Raw genomic sequence first — 26,857 nt, forward strand, 5'->3', positions numbered from 1 at the left:
ATATCCAAAAATAAAAATAGTACCAATTCTTGATTTTTTTTAAAAAAATGTTCACTTTATCGAATAACTTTTAACAACATCACAGTACTTATGCTAACATAATGTAGGTAAAGGTAAAGGTTTCCCTTGAGATGGCAAACAAATAAAAGAGAAGAATATCAAAGGAAACGATAATACTGTGCTGGGCATGTCCAATTAAGGGAAGTAATTGTGACAAAAAAATTATAAATGGCTGAAAATAATCCAATACATTTTTCAGTACAATTATACATAATAATACTTCATCCATCATTATCTTCTCTTTGTTCTTCATATTGCTACTTTCTGAAATATATGCAGTTTTTTCCCTTCCTTTCTTTAAGAGGTATTATTGAATTTTTCAGAGAGACCCAGAGGATTTGTAAGGTATTATTAGTCATTGTTGCAAATGCAGGAAATCGCTACATAAATGGGGTTATTTGGAGTTAATGTAAAATGCCAAACAAATCTGGTCAGTTTCCCATCTTGACCCGGCCTATTTGGGAAATGCCTAAGCCCCTTTTAAAAGAATTCCGTGGAGCCAGATTCAATATGCTGATATGTAAAAGCAAATGCATCTTCCTCTAGAATTAATCTGTCAGTGATGTTTATGCTAAGAAGTTTGTAGCATTTCACAGCTTCAGGATTTTCGACAAGGCTGAAGTATTTTATATCAGACATGAATTTATGCAGTTTGACTCCTGCTATAGATTCAGGTACTCAGGCTCTAAAACAGGGAGCTGGCTTCCAGTGAAGACAATTTCTGTAATGGAAATCTATTTTATGTACAATAGTCCATATTTTGTTTTTGTTTTTTCCTCCTGGCACATTTTGCAAAACCCCAGCTGCAAATTCAAGAATTCTGCACCACAGCTCTTCCTTCTCCAGCTTAGCATACTTTTTGATGTGGTCTGATCCCATTTGGAAGGCACCAGTTGGAGGGTGCACCATAGCCAAGTTCTCAAATCCATTTCCAGTACAAAATTGTTGACATTTAGCCAGCCATTAGGAGGATCTGGGAGGTATCTTCCAATAGTGGATGCAGACTGAAACTCATGCAGTTTTTTCTCAGTCTGGTGGCCACACAGGTATGCTGCCCTGCTGCTTCCTAATTTCCCAGGGATCATCAGCTATGGAACGTGAAGTCTAAATATTTAGAGGCCACTGGGAGAGCTGTGTGTTAAGCGGTGGCATCATGCTGACTGAGTCACTTGGCATTCTGTTGACGACAGACAATCTGAGCATTCCTCTGATTGCATCAAACTGAATAATGAAATCATGTGTTGGTTTTTTTAAAAGTTTTCTTGAAATAAAAGCGCGCATGCAAAAGGAAAATGTGGGTAACCAGATGCGCAGCAGATGTGCACCCAACAGCCGTGACTGACAGCAGCTCCCTGTGAGCATCCACTGCGTCACTGGGGGTTTGGAGGACAGCCTTTCCCTCCTTCGTAATTTGACCTGTTTTTCCCACAGCGAGTGCTGCTGAACTTCTGGTGCCACATAAAGTGTGAAGTGACTCATTCTAAAGGAAAAAAACAAACCCAAACAACAAATCCGTGCTATTAAAGAGATCGTGTTGGGGAGGGTGTTATTTTGAATGAGGAGCTGCCTGGTATCCCTTTTCGATTTGCAGGCTGCCAGGAAATCTCATTAAAAACAGACTTGTTGATGTAATGCGACTGCTGCTCTCCTTGGAGGATGCCACCAATGTCATCTCCTGAGTGACTGCTCATGCGCTCCTTTGTCTCAGGCAGATTTATCCCTAAATTGCTGAAATCATTCAACAATTTAGTAGTCAGGGCTACCGGAGCTGGGTTGCAAAAATCCAAATGACCACTAGCTGGCAGCAAAGAGGTGCAGAAAAACACAACATTTTGCTGTCATTTAGCCATCACCCAATTGTTTGTAGTTCAGATCTGGTAGCTCTAATTAATAGGCTTTTGTTTTGTTTTGGGGGGAAATTTAGAGCCAGTTTCTGACTCCTGGCAACCACCTGGACTAGTTCCTACGGTTTTCTTGGCAAGATTTCATTTTTTATTATATTGACTGAGAATTTTACATGAAGTAAAAGACAGATTTAAAGAAAAAGATAGAAAAGAAAGAAAAGAAGAAAAAGGTGTAGGGAAAGAGAAAGAAAAGAAAAAGACAAGTTATGAAAAACAATGACTTCTGACCTCTTCGACAGATATTGACAAAGCCATCCTCTCCCCTCCCGTAAGATAACCCTCTTCCTGAAATCCTTTCAACCCCATATTAAATTTTCTCATCTTTTAAAATCATTAAATCCATAAATCATCATTTCACTTTTTTCTTCTTTTAGCAAGAGGTCCATTTTTAGAAATGGCAAAACAGGTCAGTTTTGCCATTTCTGCTAATTCTGACAGTTTTATGAACCATTCCTCCCCATTGTGGGAGTTTCAATACTCTGCTATCTTTGTGCATATAATAATATTGCTGCTGTTTTCCTTGGCAAGGTTTTTCGGAAGTGGTTCGCCATTGCCTCCTTCCTACTGCTGAGAAACAGTGACCAGCCCAAGGTCTCCCAGCTGGCTTCACGCCTAAGGTGGAACTAGAACTCACAATCTCCTGGTTTCTAGCCTGGTGTCTATCTACAGGTAGTCCTCATTTAGTGACCACAATTGGGAATGGCAACTTGGTCGTTAAGTGAAGCCATCCCTAAGTGAAACCGCAACTGTGCTTAGGATCTTACTTCAACTTTCCTTTGCTTTACAGACCTGCAAAGGTCATAAATGCGAGGATTGGTCATTAAGTTACTGTTTCATCACCGCGAACAGTCACTATGGGATATAGATCACTCAGGTGGCTTCATTGCTGGCAGAAATTACATACATACACACATTGCTATCTTCAAATGTGCATGCAGCAAATAATAGAGTCGAATAGAGTTCTGCTACTTTTAGAAGCAGGTGCAGGTTTGGATAGTCATATGTACTTCATGTACTCAGAACAATGTTTGATCCGTGTAGTCCTCTTATGTGGCAGTTTTCCATGTTTATCATTTTTGACAGCTGAGGTCAACTCCAACACATAGGCAAGTGACTGCTGTGTATCAAACGCAAGCTCCATTTGCATTAAAATAAACGTTCACATTTCTTACGCATAAAGGACTAAAAGTGAATTCCCCTTTGGGTGAAACATACAGTTCCCATCTGTACCTTGTTTTGGTAATGGCCTGTTCTGCTATCCGGATGTTTATTTCAGATCATGCGAGAAGCACTTTTCCCAGATGAACAGGTAGTGGGGCCGTGCAGTACTTCAAACTGAATTTGTAGCACACACTTTTCTGCTGCTCTTTAAAGCAGCCGGGTCTTTTCTTAAGCCTCATTCTGGCAACGGAACCAAAGTACTGCACAGCTCCAATATGTTGCAAGCCCCCCAAAACAGAGGGAAGTTATGGAATTTGGGGAAGCAACATCCTGAACCTTCTGCATTAACTATAGTAGACGCTTTTGCTTTTCCAACAGAATGGATAGGGTCACTTCCGAGTAACCTTGTCATTTAAAAGAAGAGGTTCTGCAGCAAGAACAAGTCAGATTTTACAGAGACGGAGCTGGCAAAGCTTCTTCTATTGCAGTGTTTCTCCAGCTTGGCAACTTGAAGGTGTGTGAACTTCAACTCCCAGAATTCCCCAGCCAGCCATGGGGAATTCCACACACCTTCAAGTTGCCAAGCTGGAGAAACACTGTTCTAGTGGGTTCTCTCCTACCATTGTAATTAACAGTAACTATGCTACAATCTGCTATGAAGCAGCTCTGGGACACTTACCATTTTCATTGCCTGCAATCCTCCTGGCAAATGGCTGTTTGATGGCATTGTGGGTAATTAAAATTACATTTACATTTCTTATAATGTCCTAACTTGACATCATGCTGGGATATTATGACTGATCTTAATATTATCAGTAATTATTATTGTCGGTATTGTTGATTTGGAGCCTGTTTTCCAAGATAAAACCCTCGTAAAACAGATTAGATTAGAAAGTAGCTGAATCGTAAAGATCAAGGACACTTCAAATAGATTGGAATATAATTGCTCCTCAGCAGGACCCTCATGAAAGAGGTAGGGTACTGTTGTATGCATGCAAGTTGGATTGGACCGAGATATGTCTCCTAACCCTGAAATACCAAGGTCTGCAAAGCATCCTTTCTGGCATTTCTTTGTGGGGAAGAAAAATCCAACAAAACTGTGGTGAAATATGAGTTTCCAACACTTCTCTTAGCTACTAAGTGGCCAAAGGATGCATGTAACAATCTCTATTTTGCTGCACCATTGAATCATAGAATTGGGAAATTGAAGAGATCAGAAGGACCATCTAGTACGACCATCTTCAATGTACAGGAAAACCATCCTTAAGTGGTGGCTGTCCAATCTTTTCTTAAAGCCCACCAAAGATGGAGAGTGTCCTGTTCAGACTATGAGGAGGCCAGACGGGGTTATAATCAAAAACCACTTTTATTAATACAACTATTTACAATAAAAAGTCCACGTGATTAATGAGGTAGACTGATTCCGATCAAGACCACCCGGGCAACAATGGGAGAACCGGCAAGGTTTCCAGCGAAGGCTGTGGCAGGACCGCTAGGCAGGATTCGCTGGCCAGAACTGTGGAGCTAGGGCACGTGGCAGGGTTGGAACTGGAGACAAGTGTCCGCGATCTGAAACACCGCTCGGACTGGGTTGACACATGGAGGCTAGGCGAGACCGAGCTGGAACCACTGGGCAAGGCTTGGCTCTGGAGGCAAGGCTGAACTGAACTGGATATCCCAGGCTGGACTGGTTACTGGAAGCAAGACTGTACTGGGCTGGAGACTCAAGACACAACTGAGAACTCAAAACAAGACTGGACTGGACTGGAGATCTGGGGCTAGACTGGGAGCTTGGCGCATGGCCGAGCTGGACTGGAGACTCTGGACTGGACTGAGAGCTGGGAACACAGCTGGACTGGACTGTGGATCCTGGGCAAGGCTGAGGACCTGAAGCATGACAAGACAGGTGTGAAGTTCCTGAACAAGACTGGGTGCTTAAGGCACGACTAGACTGGACTGGAGATCCTGGACAAGGCTGGAAGCTAGAAGCACAATGAAACTGGACTGGGGATCCTGGGCAAGGCTGGAGGCTGGAAGCACAAGGAAACTGGGCTGGAGATCCTGGACAAGGCTGGAAGCTAGAAGCACAATGAAACTGGACTGGGGATCCTGGGCAAGGCTGGAGGCTGGAAGCACAAGGAAACTGGGCTGAAGATCCTGGGCAATGCTTGGAGCATGACAAAACTGGACTGGAGATTCTATGCAAGGCTGAGAGCTAGAAGCATGGCTGGGAACATGCTTAGAACGGGCTGAATGGCGGCGGCGAGGTCCAGAACTGGATGTGAGGCTGAGGTTGCTAGAATCGGCTGGGAAAGGATCCTCTGTGATGGCGTGTGCAGGATACAGGTCCTCCATGATTGGAAACGCAGGCAGTGATTCCCCTCCAACTACAGATGAGGTTTTCAACATGGGTAAGGACTCTTCTGCTGAGGCTGTGAGCTTGAAGGATCAGTTGTCTCCGGCAGCTTGCTCTTCATGCATCTGCCTTTCATGCCGATCCCTTCCGTGCCTTTTCTCTCCAGCAGCCAATTGGGCTGCTTTCTGATTCACACGCTTTTCTGCATGCCTTTCCTGCATGCTGATTGGAGGATTCAAATCCTCCTCCAAAGATTGGCCAATGGTCTGTAACTTCTCCCGCACTGCTGAGTCACCTCTGGATTTTGCTTTCCCAGTTTCTGCCTGCTAAGTTTCTGTTTCGCCTTCTGACTCAGAAAGTGTTTTTTTTTCTGAGTCAGAAGCCGGCTGAAACCTCACAGAGAGCCCACAACCTCCATAGGTAGCTTGTTCCATTATTGTACAGACCTTAGTGTCAGGAAGTTTTCTTTATATTTAAATGAAATCTAAGTAGCTACAACTTATACCCATTATTTCTGGTCCTAGTTTCTGTGGCCATGGAAAAGAGCTCCTGACCATCTTCCCTCTGGCACCCTTTTATGCACCTGAATGCTTATATCACATCTTGTGATGGATCTTGAAGCTGAGGGAGGAGACAGCACTTATCTCCCTGGAATGCTCTGTCTCCTCCCTTACCTCCAAGATCCATCACATCACCCCCCTCCTCAGGGATACATTCCATCCCACGTCTCCCCTCAGTCTTCTCTTCTCCAGACTGTACATCCCAAGATACTTATGTCCTCATAGTGCATATCCTCAAGCCCCCGCATCACCTGTTTCCCGCTTCTCAAAAATGCTCCTTTCCAAAGCTACAGTTCATCACAATAATAATGCTACTTGAAAGGGTACACCCATCTTTGGAAAATAATATTTAAATTTCAGCAGCCAAGAGGCTAAAATAAACGTAAAACACTCCTTCAAATGTACCTTGTCTCCAGGTGACTATATGGGCACATCCATGTTGGTTTCTTGGTACCATTTTGGAAGTGGTTTGCCATTCTGAAAAACTTTTTTTTTTTTACTTCCCAGTTGGTTTACAGCCCTAAGAATTTTTAGCAGTCTCTCATCCAAGTGCTAACTAGGCCTGGTTCTGCTTAGCTTAGGAACCTAGATCTGGTTGGCCCAAGTTTTCTTCTTTACCAAGACAAGATTATTTTGTTAGCCATCTACAGCCTCCCTGGCTTCCCCTGCTTCAATTAAATCCCAAGGAAAGGCATCAGGAAGGAATTCTCGCTGAGGTTTTTCTGATTGGGAAGTGTGGGAAGCTAGGTAGGCTGCCGAGTAACAAAGATGCGTCACAGAAAACAACAACTTCAGTGGCCACTCTTTCTAACAACTGCAACAATAAAAATAAAAGAAGCGCCCAGCCTTCACCTTGTGAACAGAAACCTCTTTTGTTGAATGGAGATGTGGGAGCAGGATTATTCACTGCTCTCTTATACAGTATATATACACCATAGTGTGGAGTGAATCTTTGCAGATCAATATGCAGCCTTCTGGGGACTTTCCAAATTGCAGCAAGCAGTGGCTGGAGAGTGGCTTTGTTGTGGTAAAAGTGCCCTGCTGTCGAGAGGAGCTTTGCCCAGACTGGGCTCATGGAAAAGTGAGTGGGATCAGATCTCTCACTGGTGGTGCATCTGCAAATTAGTCATCTAGGAATGGGCCAGAAACAAGCTGGAATCTGCTGATTCTTTTTGCCTACGAGGCCCCAAGACAGAGCTCTGAATGATGTCAGCACGAGCTAGTGTAACTAATTTGTCTCCCCTTTAGAAACCATTAAGGGAAAATCATCCTTCCACCTCCTTCCTTGGCTGGTATGAGTCAGCAACGCTTTTGAAGTGCTGTATTGTCTCCAGCATCAAAACAGTAAAACCAAGGCCCTTCCTTTCCCACATTTAAGATTGCTTTCCTCATTTTCTAATTTGCCTCTTTCGTCTCTGTTCCCCTCTTCAGAATTTCAGAAGGCTGCACAGATCTCTTGAGGGAAGTAAAAGTTACAGCTTTATTTGTCTAACTCCTATGAACAACACACACACTTTTTTCTGACTGCAGTAGAAGCCAGCAGAGTAATGGACTCAAAATCTGCCTTTGCTTGTTGGCTGAAATTTGATGCAGCTGCAGGCTGGCTGATTGTGAGGAGAAAAGTCCTGTTTAGCCAACTCTTTTGAAAGAAGAGAAGAGAAGCTTCTGGGGGAAGTGGGACCTGAATTGTGGCAACACATTTTGAAATCAATCAATTAGGGGACAAGAGTAGGGAGGGGGAGGAAAGAGTAGCAAATCAATTATCCTTGCCTTCCCTATTACCTATTTTGGAGGAAAATCTGAAGAACCAAAGAGCTGCCTTGCGAAGTCATGCCAAAGTTTTTTGACATATATTCTACCGAGTGGGATGGATGTAAGACAGGTGATTTGGGATCTCGATATTGGGTATCAGTTTACTTGCTCTTCAATGCCTTACTGAGTATTACCAGAGACAGAAGCATTTTTGGCATTTTCTGTCCCAGAAAAAACATTTTATGGCTTTATGAATTGAGAATTGCTGGACAAACCAGGCAGGTTTAGGTGCCTGGTACCCATAACACAGTCAGGATGAGCTCTGGGGCCCCACGTTTTCTATGTGTCCTGCCCAATTGAAATGTTGCTCAGGGAATGTGGCCAGTGATATCAAGATAGCCCTGGAATGGGTAGGGCTGAAACCTTTGTCCCTTTAGGGTTTGGGAAGGGTTATAGGAGCAGTTTGCTACATAACCCCCTCCCCCAAGGGGGAAATCAGCCCTACTGATGTAGGCTGAGATGTTAAACTCTCCAAGGCTTTAAGCATCTATTACACCTTCCAGAAAGCAAACAAGGATCCCCAAAGGTCAAAAGTGCCCACTCTGAGGATGCTTGAGGAGCTACCAATGGGGTGCTGGGGGAAAAGAAGGAGCTGAACCCACAAGGCAAGAGAAATAGTTCTGCAGCTGATGTATCTGTGGTGTGATGGCTGAAAATATTGCCACATATCCTGTGGTGTGCCAAGATGATCAGTCCAACTGGCTCCCAGGAAGGCATGCGTTAGCTCACCCCCTAAGCTCCTATTCTGAATCTGCCTTAAACTGGGGTCTCCAGGGTGGTCAAAAAAGTCAAGATGATGGCTACAACTGCAATCAAGGCCCCAGCCCTTTTTTTACATGCATCACACCTGGGCTTTGTGCAGTAACCACTGCCACCTTGACTTTCTTGGTCACTTCTGGTGGATGCCTGCCGCCTTAAACATGGCTTAGGTTACCTGTTTTAATTCAGCCCCAGCTTTCCTTCTGACGAATTAAATAGATTATATTGCCCCAACATTTTACACAGTTGTTGTAGGAGTCTAATAATTCAATGCAAGGCAAACAGTTCATATGTTTTTTGTGCTATGGGCATGTTTGGAATTTTAGGAGAAGTTGGCCAGCACTTTTAACCAAATGGCTGCAATATTTTATTCTTTTATTGAATTTTTACCCCACCTTTATTATTTTTATAAATAACTCAAAGCGGCAAACATACCTAATACTCCTTCCTCCTCCTGTTTTCCCCACAACAACAACAACCCTGTGAGGTGAGTTGGGCTGAGAGAGAGGGACTGGCCCAAGGTCACCCAGCTGAGTTTCATGTCTAAGGCAGGACTAGAACTCTCATACCACACCTGATTGGCTCTTGGGCTGAGAGAGAGGGACTGGCCCAAGGTCACCCAGCTGACTTTCATGCCAAAGGCAGGACTAGAACTCTCCTACCACACCTGATTGGCTCTTGGGCTGAGAGAGAGGGACTGGCCCAAGGTCACCCAGCCCGCTTTCATGTCTAAGGCGGGACTAGAACTCACAGCCTCCTGATTTCTAGCCGAGCACCTTAACCACTAGACCAAACTAGCAATCTATTGATTGTTTATTCATAAAATGGGTGCCATGGTAGAAAACACAGTTTCATCAAAAGACCAACAGGTAAGATTGCTCCTGTGCCAATCTACTCCCTATGATCCCAGTTTCCTTTTTTTATTCTGGGCAGGTTTGTGTAGGGCTTCCAGTAAAGCCCTAGATTCTAGACATTCTCCTTTTTTTATTTCCTAAGTATGGCTGGAACCAAAGACAGCCTTAAACGTAAAAAACATAAAATCATAGAGCTGAAGGCTTTTTAGAGGTCATCTAATCCAATGCCTTGCTCAGTGCAGAATCCACTAGAGCATTTCTGACAGGTGACATTCCGGACCTTGTATGAAGATCTCCAGTAAAGGAGATCTCACCATTTTGTGTGGTATCTCTTCTTCTGGCTGAGCAAATCAGGTAGTTTTTCCTGATATGTAGCTTGAACCTCCTCCCTTGTAATTTTCACCTATTGTTTTTTGTCCTTCTCCCTGAAGCAACAGAGCAGTGCTTCTCCACCTTAGCAACTTTAAGGTGTGTGGACCTCAACTCCCAGAATTCCCCAGCCAGCATGCTTTGAGAAGAAGCCTTCTCCTTCTGTGTGACAACAGCTTAAGCTATCTGAAGCCCTCTAGCCTATCTCCCCTCAGTCATACCTTCTGTAGGCTAACCGTATCCAGGTCCTCTAACTGTTCCTCCTAGGACTTGGTTTCCAGATCCCTCACCTTCTTGGTGCCCCTTCTCTGAACTCTCTTTCTGAACTTGTCACTGTCCTTTTGGAGCTGTGCCCAGAACAGGACACAATAATGCTGGAGTCTGCTACTTCGGCTTGCAGCCTGCCTTACTGTAATTCAGTAAAATGATGAGTGGAGTCAGATGGTACAGGAAGCCTAACAAACACTAGGGAAGATGTCTGCCAACATGGGACTTCCCATGAGTTAATATATCCGAAGGATGTTAAGCACAGGAAAGTAGTACATAAATGCTAATGGCATAAGAAGCCATAAAAATTGCTATCCATAAAGGGAGAGACCTTTTTCAAGCTTGCTTTTCTGTTGAAAGCTTTCATGTCAGAAAATTGTGATGGGAGCCCAAGGGTCACATATCATAAGGCACCTTGGATGACTTCTTGGAGTTTGCTCATAGTGGTGAAGGTCTTGGCCCAAACAGCACGGCACTCATTTTCTAACTGACAACAGCTCTGTCTGGGTCATCTTTGTAGTTGACTTGCTTCACATCAGAGACACATTCAGACTTTCTCTCTCTTCCAGAAGACTTAAAAAGAATCTGAATGAGGGAAATAGAAGATTGAATAAGTTAGAACTATACTGAAGGGCTTCTTGATTTGTGGGGTTTGCTGAGCTGGAAAAAGGTCCCTGAGTAGGATAAAAAGGTGTGGAGAAGTAGCAACTAAGCCTGAGGCACAGCACTGGGTCACATGTCATGGAAAGATCGGGAACAGCTCTAGTTCCTGTGGAAATTTTGCATAGCATACCTATGAATTGTTACGATTTGAGGGTTTTTTCAGTGCGAACAATAACAACTATTGGTTTTCAGGTTTTCTCTTGCCCCATGAGTCTATACTACCGATTGTTAGAACTGATGTCCAGACCATTAGGTAGACCACACCAAGAAATCAACTCCACAGGAAGGCTAAAACTACTTTTACTGAGATTGGCTATAATAACAGAATCTTGCAAGCGTGATTGTGCTGTACCTCCTCTCCTTATACTTTAGTGAATTAGGGAGGTGTCTGAGCTGCTTCTGAATATTATCTGTCTGTTGTGGACTTAAAGTATGTTTCACTCCCCATCACCGTGGGGACAGATCTTGCATATCTCTGCCAGGGTCATCTTCCTTATTCTCTACAGTGCTAGACCCTTTGAAAATAATTTAGAAGTGCTTTGGACCTATCTATTATTTATTCAAACAGCCCAACTTCTTTCAAGCTTCCATGCGGGCCTAAAAAAGTTGCCCCTGTCACAGTCACACTAACATTAATAAGTCCGTTCCTTAAGGCAACGTTTCTCAACCTCGGCAACTTTAAGATATGTGGACTTCAACTCTCAGAATTCCCCAGCCAGCATGGCTTGCTGGGGAATTCTGAGAACTGAAGTCCCATATCTTAAAGTTGCCAGGGTTGAGAAACTCTGCCTTAAAGCAACAGCATTTTCCCCCCAGTTTCATATAGTTGCCTGAGAAAAGGTGGGGGATTTTAATGAATAGCAAAGAGGTGTTGTGGTCACATGAGTTGGAAGCATTTCTTCCAAAACATTTTTTGAAAACATTTTTTAATCAGGCATAACTCTACTATGATTTACAAGCAAAATGCAAAACAGGTGAAAGGAGAGCCTGAGTAATGTTAAACTCCTGATATATGCAGTGTATCACCCCATGAGACCAGTTATCACTATAAATCAGTGTTTCTCAGCCTTGGCAGCTTGAAGATGTGTGGACTTCAACTCCCAGAATTCCCCAGCCAGCTATTGAAGCCCACACATCTTCAAGCTGCCAAGGCTGAGAAACACTGGTTTATAGTGATAACTGGATGATCTACAGAAGAAGCTGAGATGCTTCCAGCTCTTGCTACTTGTTCCTTTTAAGCAGAGATGTCAAAGATTGGATCTGAGACCACCTACAAGGAAGCTTGTCCTTTGCCACTAAGTTTTGGTCCCTCCTTGCCTCTGGAAATCCAAGCCATTTAGAATTATGAACAAAGTCTGCTTCTCTCTCTCTCTCTTTCTCTCTCTATGAATGACAAAGTCGCTTAATTCCATCACAGTGTGATGGGATGCTGAAAACTAGTTTGCACAGACGGAAACAAGCTCTTCCTACTTCTGTTTGGTCCTCCTTCTCTTCTTCCATGCCAGACTGCACAGGGCCATCCTCTGGATTCTGCAGTGTGCGGAAAGGTGTCGAGCTTTGAAAAGAGCTGATCTCTACCCACCCACCCACCCACCCACGTTGCAGGTTAATTTGAGACGAGAAGAGACAGAAGCCAGGCGGTCCTGTTCCTCCAGCAAACATTATTAACAAGGGAAGGACTGGTGGGTTGGTAGGCACAGACAGTACCTGTGCCTGCAGCACATCCATCAAATAATTCCCCTTAGAAGATTGTAAGATAAGTCGCACGTACTTGGTGGTAGAAGGAGTCAGGGAAGCCTCGGGGCAAGAAGGAGTGCTGTGCATAGCTGGCTAGATTAAGCTGAAACAAATAATTAGCTTCATGTTTCAGTTCTGTATCACTCAGATCTGAGCCAGTGAACAGACTGGGAGCGCCAGATGCTGTAATACTGATGCAGCTAAGCAGCTGTTTGCCACTCATCCCTCCCTCGGATGGGACACCAGTGAGTCCTGAAGAAGAGATAACCTTTCACGTTATGTTCTGTTTTGTAACTGGGAGCCGTGGCAGGAGCTGCAGAGGAAGCCTCCCTGGTGCATGAGTCTCCATGGTTGCAGTTGCTTTCCAAAAGCATGGCTGCTCCTGTCACAGGATAGGCTGGGTCTGTCTACAGCCCTGTCCCACCCGGAAGGGCTGCAGCGATCCGAGTTATGGGGCTTCCCTAGATCTTTGCAAGCTGCACCAATTAACTTCATACATGAGCAGGCTCAGCTGCTTTTCTAGAGGCAAAAGGAAGGTACCTTTGCAGCATTTCCCCAGAACTATGGAATGATGGAAGGATTTCCACCAGCAGGCACTCCTGCCTCATCCTGCTCCCGGTATTTCTTCTCCTCTCCAGAAGTCAAGGTGTCATGGCACTTTAGGGCCATCTTCGCTTCCTCTCCTGATGGATTTTAATAGGCAGGATGGCCACTCATCGTACACTGGCTATCAGGGGGAATGGAGAGAAGTTTACTTGCTGCAAAACCAGTTGGGCGAGGAGGCTGGCTGGCACCCTAATTCTTGTGCTGCACTGCTGGTCAGCTGAAGGAGGAGGGAGCCGGCCAACTGAAGTATGTTCCTGGCAGGCAGTTGCTGAAAACACTCACATGAATGTGGCAGGGGGCAGGGTCTTGAAAATTACTGTTGGTAAATTTCCAGTTTAGTTTGTACCTGGCATATTCCCAGTCAATCTGTATATCCAGATCAGAGCAAGCACACATGCAACTCAATTCAGCTAGCAAAAATACTACACGGGATTTTTTTTTTAATCTGTTCAAGCATGTCCAATTCTTGGAAACTGCCTGGACAAGTCCTTGCAGTTTTCTTGGCAAGGTTTTTCAGAAGTGGTTTGCCATTGCCTCCTTCCTGGGGCTGAGAGAGCACGACTGGCCCAAGGTCACCCAGCTGGCTTTGTGCCTAAGGCAGGACTAGAATTCATGGTCTCCTGGTTCCTAGGCTGATGCCTTAACCACTACACCACACTGGCTCTCCCACTAAATGGGATAAAAGGCAGATAAAGGGAGAGGGGGGACTCTAAGAAATAAAAAGTGCAGGTGACTTAATATCAACTGTCTACTTTATCTATCTCTATCTATCAAAAGGGCACACAAACATCAAGAACCACTGGAAATGATACTTAGGACTGCCCTATGGTTATTCCAGCTTTAACCTTTGATATACATCAGAGCAGCAGAATAGAGATGAAAAGTAGGACACCAGGTGATCCCTCCTCTATTCCACATTAGGAAGGAAACAATTTGGTGGATGGGGATGATGCATCCAACACAAAAATGTGACTTTCAGCTATGAGGAAGTTTCTGTTCCCAGTACTGATTTGAATGAACGAACACAGGCCAACTCCATTCCATCAGAATCAATTCCATATCAAATACAGGTCTTTTAAAAAATGTCTCTCAGGAACTGAGCCCCCCCGCCCCCCTGATAATAATCGTTACCACCAGTAAGCACACACTCATGCTGACACAAGCCAGAGCACTGGAATTGCTGAGCAGGGCTAAATCATCTTAAGTTTGTGTGTCAAAGCCACAGAAGGAAGTAAAGGAGCCGTAATGTGTGTCTACATTTAGAAACAGCACACACACACACATATACACACACTTTCAAGATTTTTCTGAATCAAAAAATAGAAATGGGGAACAGGTCAAATAAAATTGGTTGTGGAGTCCTTGGTGGTCTCTGAGCTTGGTTGTTTGCTTGCAGACATTTCATTACTGGACTGGGTAACCTCATCAGTGCAAGTGAGTGTGGGGTTTGCTCCCTGTTGATATACAACAGCTTGCCCTGCCAGTGTTGGTGAAGGTGTAGTTTTCTCCCCTGAACAGCTGAACCACCTGCTGTCTGCAACAGGGCTATTTCTACAGTAAACATCTTTCATTGTTAGTTGCAATTTGACAATTTACTCAATTTGCAATTTACTCAATTTATAGAGCTGTTAAATTACAGTTCACGAGTCACCCCCATCCAAATATATTTTCCACAATGGCAAGTTAACGTAGGATCCTTTTTCCATCTGACAGAGAGATGACACTGGAGAAAACCACACCTCCACCAACACTGGCAGGGCAAGCTACTGTATATCAACAGGGAGCAAACCTCACACTCACCAGCACTGATGATGTTGCCTAGTTGGGTAATGAAACGTCTGCAAGCAAACCACCAAGCTCAGGGAGCACCAAGGACTACACAGTCCAACCCTGAGCTACAGATATTCTCTTCTGTTGAAAATTAGTTATGCCAATTCAGGGAAGCCAAATCCCCTAAGAAGAGGAGCCCTTTTCAGGGGAGGTAGAAAAGATTTAAAATATGTGAATGTAATAATAAGGAAATAATAACATGGAATCCCACATCTTAGAGAACTGTCTTCATTCACTGATTGGAAGAGCTGGATGTTTGAGAAGTTGGCTTCCATCAGAGGTCTTAAGATGTCCTGCAATGTCATCTCTCTATCAGATGGAAAAAGGACCCCACATTAACTTGCTGTTGTGGAAAATATATTTGGATGGGGTTGACTGTAATTTGGTAACGAATTTAACAGCTCTACAAATTGACCTGTATTTGCAAATGACAATAAAAATGTTTACGGTAGAAATAGACCTGTCGCAGACAGCAGGTTGTTCAGAAGATGAGGAAGAAACCGCTGTCTTGATGATAAACATGGATAAATATAATAAACATACACAACAGGTGGAACATTCAAGCAAAGTGCAGAGTTTCTTGTATCAGTTATTGGTGCTAGAAGCTGACATTCCATGTTTTTTTAATTATTATTTACCTTTTTAAAAATGTTGCTCTTATATATGGAGCCCTTGAATTAGTTTTCTCAATGTATTGCTTTCCATATGTGTTAGATTACACATGTGGAAGGCAAAGTGTGCTTATGTGGATGACAGAATTTGTAGTTTGACACATCTAGAAAGTACCATATTGGAGAACGGTGATTTTCACTTAATCAGCGATAGCATCTGTTGTCTTACAGGTGTAAACCCCAGTTTTTGCCAAAGGCAACTCTCAGTTTGTTTGATTATGAACCAATGAGTAAGACTGATGAACCTCCATCAAAATTTGAAAAGCCAAGGGGCAGCGTAAGAAGAAAACCCAACAAGCAATTTGTAGCTGGTTTGCAAAATCCTTTTAGTCATACTGTATATTCCCTATATCATCTTAAGAGAAGACTCCAGGTCCTAAATTTATTTTTTGTCTTTGCTAATAGTTACAAAGTTTGTATCTTCAAACTTTGTAGAGGTAGACTTATAGCTCTGGAAACTGCAGAAGGTGTGAAATGAAGTAGGGGTCTAATATTAAGAGTGTTTACTTGACTTTTTTGAGACTTACCAATTCATTTAACTACTTAGATGTTCTTAACAATATTTTGCCTCTCCTGTTGATGATGGATGGACAGATCATAATGCATAAAAAACATGCTTATTAGAGTTTATTGGTTCTTTCTTTGATTATACTAAAAGCTGAAAGCCATCATATGCTTTCATTTCCCTTTTTTTAACAAATCAAATGCACCAAGCATTTAATCACTGTCAGTAAAGATTTAGATCAATCTTCTCTGTTGTCAGGAGAAAATGTGGAAAATGGTATATCTTGTCTTGAGCTCCTCAGAGGAAACCTGGGATATGTCTAGCAATGAAATAAAATGTGAGACTGTGTTATGGGGGGAAAAAATAACCCTATTAACTAGTTTGAATTTCCTTGCAAGGTTTGAATTTTTACACTTTAAATTTAATTTATATTCTCCCTAAATTAAGTTTTACAGACCCTATTCTGGTTTCTGTTGATTTTGTTGTTTGTAAAACTCAAAAGATCGGCTGTCAAATCTGTATTTCAGAATGTGCCCATATTTTGAAATTTTATGCAAAATGTAATTGAAACTGGAACACGTGGGAAAACAGATCCACAGCACATTTGTCATATATTCAGCATGGAAGCCATTCAAACCAAATTCTAAAGGTACACATTTGAGTCTGTATGGCAGTCTATTCTATTTTCAATGCTGCATTGAAAGGGTAGATTTACAAATTGCTTTTTTAAAAATCTGCCCTCTACCCATAAAATGAAGACCTGTCCATCAACATAAACTTTCCCTAGTCTGTTGAACTTTAACAGCAGCCTGGATCATCATTATATTCCAGTCCAATCTATTAAGTGGGTATCAAATTAGAGAACTAAGGCTGAACTGAGAATATATCTAAACTGTACTCCTTTAAGCCACTTGGGCTATTATGTGTCATAAATTCACCTGAACTTATTTTTGTTTCCTGTAGCTCTCGTTGTACGTTTTCTGACCAAACGGTTCATTTGGGAGTATGACCCTACTCTTGGTAAGTTTTTTTTGCTGTGTCTTATAATGTACCATCACAGACATATATGCTACTTCATGAGAACAGCTGGGGCACCTCAGCCCTTAAATGTAAGCTTTGCATGTAGAAATCCCCAGGGTCAATCTCCAGCATATTTCCATCCAAGAAGCCACTAGTAATTATGGAAAAGGCACTTACCAGAACTCCTAGAGAGCTACCAACAAACTGAACAAACAGTAATATGAACCAACAGTCTGATTTTCATGGTGGCATTTAAGACCACATTTTCATTTTGCCCATCAGTTTGCAAAAACTAAGTGAGCAGCCTTCATTATCCATAATTATATTACAGAAACATACAATATGGTTAAAATAACAAAGCAAATAACCAAGCAATTTCAGTGAAAAGACTTGTGGCATGGGATTTTTTTTTAAAGGTTAGTAGAGCATAAGGTTTAATGGACAACAGTCCTAAAATTCTTTGACTTGAAACATCGTAAGCCTACTCTTTGGATGGCACAGCTGCCACTTTTGAGTCTAATGCAATCTCTTCAGCATTATTTAAAAATTAGAGTAGAAAATGTGCCTGGTGCCAAATAACTGCTTTTGTGGGAGGGGAGTTAAATGCAGTTTGCACCTCTTTTTAAAACAAATTTAATTACTTTTTATTAAATATTTTAACAATAGTAAAAGATAACACAAACCGAAATCAAACAGAAAGAATAGAAAGTAATGAAAGAAAAAGTGCAGAAAGAAAAACAGAAAAGAATATTTAAAGAAGTGACTTCCAATCTTCTTTACAACAAGTACAAGCAAATTTAGTTCTTCTCTACCCCCTTTGATATTACATTACATAAATCACTTCTTCCCATATCTCAACCATCTACAAATGCAAAAAATCATTAATGTTTCTGTCCAGTATCAGCAAAAAGTCCATAAAGGGTTGCCAGAAATTTATAAAAGTATTTCTTGTTTTAACACTGATCAAACAGGTCAACTTTATATTCCTTTCTTTTGCTCCTAACATTCTTAATCATTGCTTCATTAAGATGCTGTCATAGGATTTGATCTCCATTCAAATTTTCTTTCTTCTGTCTCTGGAGTTTCCTCATGGCTTTAACAGTCCTCTTTTGTAAATCCAGTAATGAATCATTTACCCAGGTAATCTTTCATCTCTTGGCTAATTGTTTGCATTTCTACTTGAGTTTTCATCTCTGTCTTATAGTCCACAACTTCTGTTTTATTTTCTGGTATTTCTGCCCAGGCTGGAGTTTGTTTTACCTCTTCATCCTGCCGATCTGTAAATTCTTCCAAATTATTCTCCATCATCTCTTTCATTTCTTTTTTAACATCTCTTTTAAATAGTGCATTCACATGAGCAGATACTGTTGCTGTCATTGTAGCTGCAAGCTTCTTTCCCATTTCTTCAAAAATCCTTTGAAATGTCTCCAGTGTTAATACCTTTATCTGTCATTTTTGCAAGTTTCACTGCAGGTCATAGAGTTGAAAAGTAAAAATCAGGCTTTTCTTCTTCTTTTTTGTTTTTTGTTTTCCTCTGCCTGGAATCTTTAGTCCCCTCTAGTGTCTCTTTTCTGTAATCACATAGTCTGTCACAAATTTCTTTTGCTTCTTTGTTTTAAAAAATCAGCCAATCTTTCCTGAAAGACTAAACAATTTATGTTCCCATGAAGATACTGTTCTGTTTTTAATTATTTCAAAAGTCTTAAAGCAAAAGTCATAATATTTCAAATATTAAATCAAATTTTTCTGGTCCTTTAGTTCATTTCAAACTTTCTTGAATTAAATTCTGATCTTTTTGCTGTTTGCTTTGTATTCTTTAAATTCTTTATTTTTTTTCCCTTTATTCTGGAATGAAGGATCACTCACCCAGTAGTTTTTCAGACTTGTTGTTTGGAAAATCTCTTTTAACTTTAAAATAGTTATATTCCAAAGATGTTTAGAAAGTGGGATTTGACAAAACCAATGTCCATATAGGCTCTGCTGCGGTTGAGAGCTTGATGGCTTTCCTTGTCTCCCATGCTCAAACCCATGAGTTGACCACTGTCCTGTGGTCTCCTCATGAGGAGCAGCTGTCTGGAGCACAAGTGGGCAATCTCTCATCCTCTCCTTATCCGGACAGGTTCTGTTGGGCTGGGATCGTCGCCAATCCATCAGTCTTAGCCACAGCGTCATCTCTTTTCCTTCAGAGACCTCTTAGCTCACAATTCCCTCACTCAGAAGTCCCCTGTTTGCATGTCTTAACTTCAACTACTTTCATTTGCTATTGCTTTCCCACCATATCCAGAGAGCTTCTTCATGGAGCAATGAGGAAAAACCAATTTTTTAGAGGTCAGCTACTGTGCATGTTAATATCACTACATGAAGCATCCAAGAAGGTTTTCTAACATGATGTCATCACTGCAGTCAAGTGAACTCAGTTTCTCTTACGTCGGCTGTACTCTGAATTTGTAATCAGTACAAATACATCGGCTCTACTCCTCTCATTGTAATCAGAATTGGAAATATGCCATCCTGCATCCGATGGAACAGCAGATCCCCCTTCTTTGTCCACATCAATGCTTTCATGTTAACTTTCAGAATCCCTTCCTTCCTCCAAGGAGAATCTATCAAGATTTGTATGCATGCATATACATACTTCTGGCACAGGTCTGATATAAAACTAATTGCTGGCTCCAAGATTGGTGGTAGATGCCAAATTACATGCCAAAAGCATGTCAGCTGTCCTCCTTGAAATCTAAGGATGGTTGGAAGCTGAGCTAGACTTCTGTTAGTTAGGAAGACAGACCGTTCTGCACAGTTTCTTTTCCAAGCTCTTTTGTAAGTCCAGGTGGGATCCTCAACTCAGCTTGGAAAGAGATGGACCCAGAAAGTAAAACTGTAAGAGAAGCCATCACTACTTTGGAGCAGCACCAAAAATGATTTTCAAGTGAGCAGTAAATGACTGAACTTGGGCAAAGCAGCAGCACCCATTTGGGGCTCCACCCCAGGACTATCTGGCCTCACCCACAGGGCTCTGCATTCCATCCTTTTTTCCTCAGCATGAGGCTTTCTGCAGCAAGAAGATGAAGGATCAAGTGGCCTTGTCATGTAGCCACAGTAGAAGACTGATCAGGAACCACTGATGAGAGGGAATTGTTCAGTAGTCCAGTACATGTGGGAAAATGGTGTTAGCTGAGCCTAGATGTAACTCATCTTCCTCATGACTAGCAGGAGCACAATATAAATGAGTCAACCACTACGTGATCATAGGCTGCATTTATACTTTATTTATTTATTTATTTATTTATTTATTTATTTGATCAAATTTATGTAGCTGCCCATCTCACAAACATGACTCTGGGTGGTGTACACTAAACAAACAGTTAAAAACAAAGCTAAAACAACAATGAAAAACAAACATAAATATAAATAAGACGGTGGGAGAATGGACTAACATCCTACATACAATGTAACCATCTCACAGGCTCCCTATTTCCATGGGATCTCCAGGCCTGCTGGAAAAAACATGTTTTAAGGATTTCCTGAAGGCCAATAGGGTTGGGGCCAATCTCATCTCCGGGGGGATGATGTTCCAAAGGGTGGGTGCTGTGACAGAAAAGGCTCACCTCCTGGGTCCCGTCAGATAAAACTCTTTAGCATATGGGACCCATAACATGCTCCTCTCCTGCCAGACCTGATGGGATGGGTAGATATAACTGGGCAGAGGTGGTCTCTCAGATAACCTGGTCCCATGCTATGTAGGGCTTTAAAGGACAAAAACAGCACTTTGAGTTGAACCGGAAGCAAACTGGCAACCAATGCAGCTTGTAGAGCAGCTGTATGATGTGTGCTGTTCTAGGGGCACATAAAACTGCCCATGCCGCTGCATTTTGCACTAGTTTAAGCTTCTGGATGCTCTTCAAGGGCAGCCACGTATAGTATGTGTTACAGTAGTGCATTCAGGAGGTGACCAGGGCATGAGTAACTGTGAGTAGACCCTCCTGATCCAGGAAAGGGTGCAACTGACGTCTATAGTATAAAAGTGGAAGAATTGAATTGCTGTTGACCCAAAGTTGGCTTGGCATAGGATTTTGCTCAGTTTCTTTAAGAGTAGAGTGCAACATCTATTCTAAAGGTCATCATACTAACAGTGCCATAAGCTGGCACTGTAATGAAAACCACCCCAATTATTCTATAGATAGCCAAGCCACATGCTATTAAATAACTCTTCCCTGCCGATACACTAGCCAATGCAACTTTGAACTGATTTAACCCCCAACAAGGCAATTCTAGTTAAATTTGGAGTATGACACAGAATAAATTCATCCCAAAGAGGCAGAGAAAAATCTAGATTTGTAAAAAAACTTCTACCCCTCTTTTTGATGATTCAGATTCTCCAAGCTGTTCTAAAGGCCAAATGAACTGGCCCTTGAAATTGTGGTCTGCGTGAAAATTAACAGTGGCTTAGAGTAATCAATTACAGTCACAATTTGTCTCATATTTTTTTTCTGGCAATTCCTTTAGACTCCAAGCATATGGCACTGACATCCACAAACTAAGTATAATTTAACTGATTTGTGCATGGCTGCCAAAGTCACTAGACATAAGCCAATATTTAAGCAAACAAAAGCTTTTTTTTTTGGCAAAGATATATACAGAGAGAGAGTGTGTGTGTGCGTGTGTGCATGTTCCTTAAATGCTAGCTTGAAATGTCCCCTTTGACTTTTGTAATTACAACTATCACAAATGTGGACTGGCAAGTGGCTGTAGTCACCCAGGAGATTCTTGTGGCTTTCTAAGGCGCTGCTACAGAGATACCAGAATGTGAGACCCAGTTTGTGAAGCTGGGTTCTAGGTAACAGATGGGCTGGTTGTGACTTTAGTGGCCTCTCTGCTGTGTAGCCTGAGCTGCTCAACTCTGGCCAAATTAACGACATTTCCCTGAATGATGGTACTAGGAGACTTCGATATGCCTTCCTTAAGTGCTGAGTTTGAAGTGGCTCAGTGGCCATGTCCACCATGGCAATCATGGGACTGACCCAGATCATCAAGGGGTCCACACACAATGAAGGCCACATGCTAGAACTGTTTTTTGCCTCATAGCAATGATGACACAATCTGGAACTGAGGAATAGTAACATCAGCCCCTTGTTATGGTCAGATCACTCTTTGATGGTTTTGGAGTTCTCCCCCAGAATCTGCCCCAACTGCCTGATGGACCCTATTGGGTTCCAGAAGGAGCTTGGGGGTGTTCCTTATGCTCTGGTGCAGTTTGACCAAGGCATTAGTCACGGCTGGGAAAGAGAGGGTGATGATGGCCCTGGATGGATTGCATCCCCTGGTTTTCCAACATACTTGGAATGGACATTATTTGTGGTCCTTTAAAAATGTACTTGGGCTCTCATTTTCTGATTTGGACTTTTTTCTTTCCAAATCACTGGAAGAATTGGGCATGTTAACTGTTAAATATGGCAGGGTTGATATCAGAAATCATTGGCAACAGTATATAAATACGGAGAAAGTATGGAGCTATTTACAATAATAGTTTGCTCTAGAATATTTCAGAAGCTTTCATAGAAATTCAGCTGTCTTATACTACCCAGACTCATACACTGCCCTGAGCCATAGTTTAATTAAACAAGGTTTGTTGAATAAACATCACTTTTTGGATTCACAAAACATGCTAAGCTATAAACAGTGGTTTCCCAGCTGCATAACACATATCCTATACCAGGGTAGGCAGCCTCCAGGATACATATAGTTCCCGAGTCCCACTATGGTAATGTTGGCCCCCCAGGTGGACAAGACCAGGAAATCAACTCCACAGGAAGGCTAAACCTACATTTATTGAGATTGGCTATAATAACAGAAACTTGCAAGTCTGATTGTGCTGGACCTCCTCCCCCTTCTTATACTTATGTGAATTAGGGAGGTGTCTTTCTGAGCCCCTTTGGCATTTTTTCTGTTAGTCGTGGACTTAAGATAGGTTTTTTCGTTCATTGCTCTGGTAACAGAGGTTGCATATCTCTGTTGAGGTCATCTTCCTTACCCTCTACAGGTAGTATCTAGAGCTCCCCACCCAAGGTTATGCTGCCAAATTCTGGCAGAAATTGCCAACTTTGGCAAGATGGTGTTACTTATCGTTTGAAAAAAAAAAAGAATTAGTGCAAAAATGGCTTAATATACTTATTCTGTCCTTTAAAAACATGCAAACAGCCCTCTCTGAAAGGAGTGGCCAATCGTTCTGGAGAGGTTATCATCATGCACTGAATGATTTACAGAAACTTCCTTTTTAGGACAGTTTTCCACCCATCATGAGTGGGAAAACAAAGCAGAACATAGCTTAGCACAATGCAGGGACTTACCTACTAAGTCAAACTCCTGGTCTATTTAGTTCTTACCACTCACTGACAGTCAGTCTTCAGAACTTCAGGGTAGACAGCCAACCCTTGGCAACATGGGACCTTGTGTGCACAATGCTCCCACTATGCCAGTGAGCCAGGCCTTTGGCTAACGAAGTGTCATTAACTGTGACATCCACAGGGCAGATCTGTGCTCACATAGTCTAACTCAGTTTCACAAGCAATACGGTTGACAAGGACTTGAATCCTAAATGGGGTCCCTCCACAGATACATCTGAAGAATTTGGTTAAAAGAGAAATTGCAAAGCTGGATAAGATGCAAGAAAAAGCATCCAAGGTGATCACGGGCCTGGGGGGCTTGTGAGAAAAAATATGAAGTTTGGTAGGGGTTAGCATAGGGGAAAAAGGGACAAATAGGTAAAGCTTGATAAAGGTATAGTCCCAGGTCAAGCTTGACTTCTGGTGGCATCATGGATTTTGAAGGACGCTTGAAGAAGTAGTGCTCCATAGGCTACCTTAAGCTCCTGGACAAAGGCAAAGCATTCCCAGGCCTTTCAATCTCTTTATTTAGTTTCTAATCTAGCTCATCCTCTGGCACTGGCTCCTTTCTCTGAACCTCATCTAGTTTGTTCAAATCCTTCTTAAAGAGTGGTACCCAAAACTGGACACAATCCTTGAGGTAGGATCTGATTAAGGCAGAAAACGTGAAACTATGACTTCCTGTGATTTGGAAATGATACTTCGTCTGATGCAGCCCAAAACTGCAGCTGACCTTTTGCATTCACATCAAAGATTAAAATTTGTCACTTATGTAACTTACAGAAACCTATTTTATCCATACTCTGCTGACTGATACTCATATTCATATCCCATGTTTCTGGCCAGCAAACAGAACCTGAAAAGAGCAAATGAGTGTCATTTTTAAAAAGTAAAGAATATATAAAAAGCATTCCTTCATACCCCCTTTTTTTTTAATTTTGGATATTCTGTTTCACTTAAGCGCCAAGACCATTTACTTTCTGACCCCTATAAATCTACATTCATATCTTCTCTAGCTTCCTAGATTTCAACATTCCTTGCCCAATGTCAGCCTTGTGATATAGTCTGGACAAGAAGCACATGCAGGAGGACTAACTCCATCCTTATTGTAAGGTTACATTAACAGAATCTTGCAAGACTAAAAGTACATCTCTCCCCCCTCACCTTTACAGTCCAAAAAACTAGGGAGGGTCCCTTCTGAGATGTTTGCCATGCCCCCACTCCTTCTGCGGGCTCAGCTGTCTCCCACAGACCATTACACCCACATTTCAAGCATCCCTATTCAGCCAAGACTGACAAAAATCTGCCTATTGAAGTGCAAGTTAAGATTTTCTGTATCCATCTTCAGCTCTGTCCTTCGCACTACTGTGTTATGAGGACTAAAAATTCCTTTCAACCACCCAGCCTGATGTTGAGCACAGGTGGCTTCAGAAGCCACGAAAAAGAATTTCACTGGAGAGCTATAGGCTGTCTACATCTATGGTAGGATGCCCAGGGAGGGGTATGCACAAGGTCTGGTCAAGGAGTCAAGATGGCAGACACGATGGTGCAATTGAAGCTCTGCCTGTTTCTTAGGTGCATTGCATAGGAAGAGCTTAGATTGTACAGCCATGGCTGCCATTTTATCTTTTTTTACCACACCCTGAGGACACTCCTGTACATAGGTTTTGCTTTGCTTTGGGTGTTTTCCCATTAGCACAGAATAACTGGGAAGGAAGATACAGAAAACTCCACTGGCATGTACAAAAGTCATTTATTCTGCAATGAATTCATTAATCAAACAATTCATAGCAGTGCAGGGGGTATTTTTTTCCCCAGTCTCCTTTTGACTTGCTTCTCTTCTTGTTTTTGTTTCATGAAAATGAGGTGTAACTGGCAATTTAGAATAAATTAATATGGGGGTCAGTGAGAAGGAGAGGTGTGATGCTGTGTGATGCAGTAATCTGTATCCTGCAGTGTTGTTGCTGCTCTCAAATGAATACCAAACCAAACAAATATCTCAAACATAGATCAAAATACTTAAAGTGTGTGCATTAACATATTCCAGAATGTTGGCTCTTAAGCCAGTCAGGGAACAAGACCAAAACATAATCAAATACAAGTCAGCCATTTGAATAATGACAGTGGCAGACAGTGGCAGTGGTCCAAACTAATGCCAGGGAAAAGTCACATGTATTACATTACCTTCTACTAATGTATAATAAATTACGTTTATATCCTGCCCTTTCTTACAGGGACACAAATTGGAATGCATTATTTTTTCCCCATTTACCCTAAAACAGCCGTTCCCAATCTTTTCCTTTATGCAGATCTCTGTAGCATCACAAAAACTTTTGTACATGCAAGATCCCCCTCCCCAACTGTTGACCATTACAAGATCCCACATTAAATAAAAATGAATTTAAAAATACTTAGCCAAAATGTTTCAAGACTGCTGAATTCCATGGGAAATTCCATTTCCACCTGAAATTCCATGAGAAATGATGCTAGATGTACTGATCACCTCAATTTGGGGCCTTCCTTTTTTTGACTTTGCATTTTTGTGTCTGTACCAGAAACCATCTTTATGGAACACCAAAGGTCTATGGACCACACATTGGGAAATCCTGTCCTAAAACCTCTCTGAGCTGGCAGTTAGACTGAGAGATGGTAACTAAGCCTAAGTCATTTGGTGATGAGTTTCATGGCTGATTTTGGAACTGAACCTGCATACCCACAGGATGAGAGCCAGATTGGTATAGTGGTTAAGGCACCGGGCTAGAAATTGTGAGTTACCGTGGTTTACACCATGAGTTACAAAGTCAGCTGGGTGACCTTGGGCCAGTCATTCTCTCTCAGCCCTAGGAAGAAAGCAGTGGCAAATCACGTCTGCAATCTTGCCAAGAAAATTGCAGGGACTAGTCTAAGCAATCACCACAAGTCAACTCTGACTTGAAGGCACAAAAATATAAACAGGGTCAGTGTAAAAAAAAAATTGTTCCATGAAGCTAAGGGCAAGCTGTCACTTCTTATCATAGCCAGCATTCTGATTTAATCAGCTCAAAGTTCATTTTAGTTGCTTGTATGGACCCAATAAAAAATCAAAGGTCCACAGAAATATGTGTGTACAGTTGTATACATCTGTGCACATTTCTTCAAATGTATGCTTTTTGAATGAACTTTCCTTCTTTGCACATTTTTCACGAGCAATTTTCCCATAAAGAAGAAATACTATTTGGGGCCTAAGTTTTTCAGATGATCATTTTGGTAACTATTTTCCCTTAATATAGATATTTTTGCACATATTTTCAACTTATAAACCACATTCCAGTGTTTAGAAAAGTGAATATTTCAGCCTGCATTT

The 26,857-nt window shown here is 42.0% G+C and overlaps 1 protein-coding gene across 1 annotated transcript in view; it reads left to right on the top strand.

Annotated features, from left to right (window-relative positions):
- RERG (RAS like estrogen regulated growth inhibitor) overlaps positions 1-26,857 on the top strand; it is a 118,594-nt gene that overhangs the window by 84,398 nt on the left and 7,339 nt on the right. Inside the window, exon 3 of the mRNA XM_063308511.1 lies at positions 17,078-17,134. Within this exon, the coding sequence (XP_063164581.1) occupies positions 17,078-17,134 (57 nt within the window). The remainder of the gene's footprint in view (positions 1-17,077; positions 17,135-26,857) is intronic.

Source organism: Candoia aspera, chromosome 7 (genome assembly GCF_035149785.1).
Source record: "Candoia aspera isolate rCanAsp1 chromosome 7, rCanAsp1.hap2, whole genome shotgun sequence".
Classification (NCBI taxonomy): Eukaryota; Metazoa; Chordata; class Lepidosauria; order Squamata; family Boidae; genus Candoia; species Candoia aspera.